Below are 6,128 nucleotides of genomic sequence, written 5' to 3' on the forward strand. Positions count from 1 at the left end.
GTGTTCTTGCAAAAGAGCAGAGTGCAGTTCTCAAACTTTTTTCACCAAGTCCCACCTCAGAAAAGTCTTAGTTCTCCACAGCACCACCATAATGTAATGACCAACAGTAAAATGCAGTAGCGTAGTAGGCCTACGTATTGATTAAAAACAAGGCAGAGGTTTTATTTAACATTTGTGCCCAGTGTAACACTACACACACAGTTTGAACAGTAACACTGTGTTTATATATGTAATATAGGAAAATAAAACACTGTACATTAATCAAGTGATACTTTGGCGTACCACTAAATAGAGCATGCATACCACTAGTGGTACATGTACCACAGTTTGAGAATTACTGACATAGAGGATCTTTGACTAATGTAGGTTGATGAAAACAGCCTATCTTCTGTCATATATTAAGGATCTTTGACTGGCATTTTTTTGCAAAAGGTTATTAAAACCAGTGAGACACTTCTGTCTTACACAGGATCTTTGACTCGTGTTTTTTGGCAGTAGGTTCTTACAAAATAGCAGAGAGCTACTGTCCTATAAAGGATCTTTGACAAGCTTTTTTTTGCAGTAGATTCTGAGAAACAGCATAGTGCTCCCCGTCATACGAAGGATCTTTTACTACTGTTTTTGCAATAGGTTATTAAAACCAGCGAGACACTTCTGTCTTACACAGGATCTTTGACTCGTGTTTTTTGGCAATGGGTTCTTACAAAATAGCAGAGAGCTACTGTCGTTTCAAGGATCTTTGACAAGCTTTTTTGCAGTAGATTCTAAGAAACAGCATAGTGCTCCCGTCATATGAAGGATCTTTTACTAGTGTTTTTGCAATAGGCTATTAAAACCAGCGAGACACTTCTGTCTTACACAGGATCTTTGACTCATGTTTTTTGGCAGTAGGTTCTTACAAAATATCAGAGAGCTACTGTCCTATAAAGGATCTTTGACAAGCATTTTTTTGCACTAGATTCTGAGAAACAGCATAATGCTCCCGTCATATGAAGGATCTTTTACTAGTGTTTTTGCAAAAGGTTATTAAAACCAGTGAGACACTTTTTTCTTACACAGGATCTTTGACTCGTGTTTTTTGGCAGTAGGTTCTTACAAAATAGCAGAGAACTACTGTCCTATAAAGGATCTTTGACAAGTTTTTTTTTGCAGTAGATTCTGAGAAACAGCATAGTGCTCCCGTCATATGAAGGATCTTTTACTAGTGTTTTTGCAATGGGTTATTAAAACCAGCGAGACACCTGTCTTACACAGAATCTTTGGCTCGTGTTTTTTGGCAGTAAGTTCTTACAAAATAGCAGAGAGCTACTGTCATTTAAAGGATCTTTGACAAGCTTTTTTTTTTGCAGTAGATTCTGAGAAACAGCATAGTGCTCCCGTCATATGTAGGATCTTTTACTAGCATTTTTGCAATAGGTTATTAAAACCAGCGAGACACTTCTGTCTTACACAGGATCTTTGACTCGTGTTTTTTGGCAGTAGGGTCTTACAAAATTGCAGAGAGCTACTGTCATATAAAGGATCTTTGACAAGCTTTTTTTTTTGCACTAGATTCTGAGAAACAGCATAGTGCTCCCGTCATATGAAGGATCTTTTACTAGTGTTTTTGCAATAGGCTATTAAAACCAGCGAGACACTTCTGTCTTACACAGGATCTTTGACTCATGTTTTTTGGCAGTAGGTTCTTACAAAATAGCAGAGAGCTACTGTCCTATAAAGGATCTTTGACAAGCATTTTTTTGCACTAGATTCTGAGAAACAGCATAATGCTCCCGTCATATGAAGGATCTTTTACTAGTGTTTTTGCAAAAGGTTATTAAAACCAGTGAGACACTTTTTTCTTACACAGGATCTTTGACTCGTGTTTTTTGGCAGTAGGTTCTTACAAAATAGCAGAGAACTACTGTCCTATAAAGGATCTTTGACAAGTTTTTTTTTGCAGTAGATTCTGAGAAACAGCATAGTGCTCCCGTCATATGAAGGATCTTTTACTAGTGTTTTTGCAATGGGTTATTAAAACCAGCGAGACACCTGTCTTACACAGAATCTTTGGCTCGTGTTTTTTGGCAGGAAGTTCTTACAAAATAGCAGAGAGCTACTGTCATTTAAAGGATCTTTGACAAGCTTTTTTTTTGCAGTAGATTCTGAGAAACAGCATAGTGCTCCCGTCATATGTAGGATCTTTTACTAGCATTTTTGCAATAGGTTATTAAAACCAGCGAGACACTTCTGTCTTACACAGGATCTTTGACTCGTGTTTTTTGGCAGTAGGGTCTTACAAAATTGCAGAGAGCTACTGTCATATAAAGGATCTTTGACAAGCTTTTTTTTTTGCACTAGATTCTGAGAAACAGCATAGTGCTCCCGTCATATGAAGGATCTTTTACTCGTGTTTTTGCAATAGGTCCCTTACAGCAGATCCTTTAACCCAGTGGTCCCCAACCTTTTATGCACCACGGACCGGTTTAATGTTGGCATTATTTTTAGGGACCGGCTTCCCACTTGTGAAAAATACAACTCACCATAACGCTGAATTAGTGGGAGCCTTGGGCTTGTTTCTTTGCAATGAAATGCTGATGGAAGTCAGCCTTTGGCTACAATCTGTCACTTTTCTATTTGATATGTTCATTAATGTGCATTGTATCATGTCACAAAGTTGTAACAAATGGCAACTTCCTATGAGGAGTTTTATTGTACATCATCGGTGTGTCTAGTGCACAGGTGTCAAACTCAAGGCCCGCGGGCCAGATCTGCCCCTCCACGTCAATTTATATGGCCCGCAAAAGCTTGGAAATAATATGTGTCAATAAAATACCTTATATTTTCTTTCTTTAGTTTCTTATTTTCTTACTAAAGGTATTAGGGTTTTTTTTTCTAGTTCGACAGGGAAAGAAATAGTGTCCAATATTGCAACAAATATTATAGTATCTAACTTTTATGGTCAAAATCCAAATAAATACTTAAATATCTGCTTAACTTATGGTTTCGAAGCAAGTTTTCCATCAAATTGTTCACTATAAAAATGACCAATAGATTTTACTGTAAAATTTAGGGAGTTTTTTTTTACAGGATATTACTGTAAGTTGAAAAAAAAAAAATGACCAAAAGATTTTACTGTAAAATTTAGGGAATTTTTTTTTTTACAGGATATTACTGTAAGTTGAAAAAAAAAATGACCATAAAAGATTTTACTGTAAAATTTAGGGAGTTTTTTTTTTACAGGATATTACTGTAAGTTGAAAAAAAAAAAAAATGACCAAAAGATTTTACTGTAAAATTTAGGGAGTTTTTTTTTTACAGGATATTACTGTAAGTTGAAAAAAAAAAAAAGACCAATGTTTGTTTTTCTACAGTAAAATTCTGTCGACTGAGTTGTCGGTTTGTTTGTTTTTTTAAATCCACGGTTGATGATTTTATGGTACCACATTTTATTTGGGTAAAAAAACTGGCAGCTGAGGTGCCAAAATAAAATTAAACAGCGGTACTGTATTTCTATTTACAGTAATATGTTGCAAAAATAATAATAATAAAATAAGACCATATATTTTACAGTAAAAGTCTGGCAACAAAGCTGCCAGTTTTTTTTCTGTTAAAAACAGTGGTCAAATCCACAGATTTTTTTTTTTACTCTTATTTAAATTCATAGGCATATTCAATACCGTATTTTCCGCACCATAAACCGCCCTGGGTTATAAGCCGCGCCTTCAATGAACGGCATATTTCAAAACTTTGTCCACCTATAAGCCGCCCCGTGTTATAAGCCGCATCTAACTGCGCTAAAGGGAATGTCAAAAAAACAGTCAGATAGGTCAGTCAAACTTTAATAATATATTAAAAACCAGCGTTCTAACAACTCTGTTCACTCCCAAAATGTACGGTAATGTGCAAATGTGCAATCAATAAGCATCAATAACTTAATGTTGCTCGAACGTTAATGTCACAACACACAAAATAAACATAACGCTCACTTTCTGAAGTTATTCTTCATTCATAAATCCCTCGAATTCTTCTCCTTCGGTGTCCGAATTAAAAAGTTGGGCGAATACGGGATCCAAAATGGCCGGCTCCGTCTCGTCGCAGTTCTGTGAATCCTGCCTTCCGGAAAGCTCGGACCACAGTTGTGACCGAAATATCCGCCCAGGCATTTACGATCCACTGGCAGATGTTGGCGTATGTCGTCCGGCGCTGTCTCCCTGTCTTAGTGAAGGTGTGTTCGCCTTCGGTCATCCATTGTTCCCACGCCGTTCGCAGTCGTGCTTTAAATGCCCTGTTGACACCAATATCGAGCGGTTGGAGTTCTTTGGTTAAATATTGCCTTAAGTTTAAATTCTGCGTTATACGCGTGTCGCTTAGTAGGAGCCATTTTGTGGTCTTTACAGATGTAAACACACAAATGAAATGAAACGCAATATCCGGGGGCTTCTTCTTCTATGGGGGCGGGTGGTTGCTTACAGTAGAAGAAGAAGCGCTTCCTCTTCTATGGGGGCGGGTGCTTACCTTGGCGGTTGCTTACCATAGAAGAAGAAGCGCTTCCTCTTCTACGGGGAAAAAAGATGGCGGCTGTTTACCGTAGTTGCGAGACCGAAACTTTATGAAAATAAATATTTATATTAATCCATATATAAGGCGCACCGGGTTATAAGCCGCACTGTCAGCTTTTGTGAAAATTTGTGGTTTTTAGGTGCGGCTTATAGTGCGGAAAATACGGTAATTATTTACTGTTTCAAGCGGCCCTCTATTGGCAGCCACAACTGCGGTGTGGCCCTCAATGAAAACAAGTTTGACACCCCTGGTCTAGTGGGACAGGCCAAAGTTAAGTCGGAGAAAATGCAGTCCTTTATAAATTATTCAATGTTTCTCTCCGGCCCGGCCCGGTAGCAAATGCTTCACGGACCGGTGGTTGGGGACCACCGATTTAAACAACAGAGTGCTCCTGTCATACAGTACTATAGAGGATCTTTGACTAATGTTTTTTCAGTGCCTCCTTAAAAATTGTTAAATCGCTTTAATGTAATTTTGCTGTCATTGTTTAGAGGCCCAGAACTATGAAAACATCACCGAGCGTCCCGACGGTGGACAGAACACCCAGTCCCCCTTCCAACAAAACATGGACGACCCTCACGACCATGACTTGAACCAGAAGGACCCTTGTGAACGTAAGCAGATCGACGACAACGCCTTCCAGGACCATGATCAGTACCTGGCCGAGGATCCAGACTATGAAGAGATCGCAGAGCAGCAGGCTGACTACGTGAAAGTAGTCGACGAAGACGATGTCTACCCTCCGTTGATGGAGGACTACGATGACATCGCCGGGGACGACAAGGACTATGACGACCTTGGCTAAGGCGGTGACGGCATCGACTAGTTCCGTGCAGGACGGGACGTGTGCAAACCACGCGAGACCTCAGTGCACCTCTTTAGACCTCACTTCAGCTTACGTCCAGTTATGTTTCTCAAGGCTTTTTCTTTGGCTTCTTTGCCACGCTTATCCCCCAAGTAAACATAGTAGAAGAATATACGCCATCCTAACGTTGCTGCTAACTACGCTGATGTTGAACGGTGAGTTAGCATCACGCGGAGTCCAGGATTGAACGTGAACATTCGCCGCGAGCTAACTGCCTGTCATGCATGTCGTCACTGGTCAAAGGTAGTGTTTACCCTTTTTCGTCACATTTGTGGTTAACTTATTATTGCACTTGTAAGATTAAAAATATGACATGTTGTCTGTGCAGCCGATAAAGATTTCATGCTGGCCACAGCTTGACCCTGGTACAGATTATTTCTATTAAAAACCCTAGTCAAAGATCTTCTATATGACAGGAGCGCTCTGCTTTTTTTTAAGGAGCTACTGCAAAAAAACAATAGTCAAAGATCCAAATGTAATTATCTTCTGCAAAAACACTAGTCTTAGTTCCATGGGGTTGCATTGCTGTTTTACAAACCCCTTTTCCATATGAGTTGGGAAATTGTGTTAGATGTAAATATAAACGGAATACAATGATTTGCAAATCCTTTTCAACCCACATTTAATTGAATGCACTACAAAGAAAATATATTTGATGTTCAAACTCATGCAAATAATAATTAAATTAGAATTTCATGGCTGCAACACGTGCCAAAGTAAT

General features: G+C 39.0%; 1 protein-coding gene across 1 annotated transcript in view; it reads left to right on the plus strand.

Moving 5' to 3' along the window:
- Nucleotides 1-5,761, plus strand: part of LOC140679006 (uncharacterized) — a 12,329-nt gene extending 6,568 nt beyond the window's left edge. The window contains exon 4 of the mRNA XM_072913749.1: nucleotides 5,034-5,761. Coding sequence (XP_072769850.1) covers nucleotides 5,034-5,347 — 314 coding nt within the window. The 3' untranslated portion in view covers nucleotides 5,348-5,761. The remainder of the gene's footprint in view (nucleotides 1-5,033) is intronic.
- Nucleotides 5,762-6,128: the final 367 nt, after the last annotated feature.

This window comes from Nerophis lumbriciformis, linkage group LG09 (assembly GCF_033978685.3).
Source record: "Nerophis lumbriciformis linkage group LG09, RoL_Nlum_v2.1, whole genome shotgun sequence".
Lineage (NCBI taxonomy): Eukaryota > Metazoa > Chordata > Actinopteri > Syngnathiformes > Syngnathidae > Nerophis > Nerophis lumbriciformis.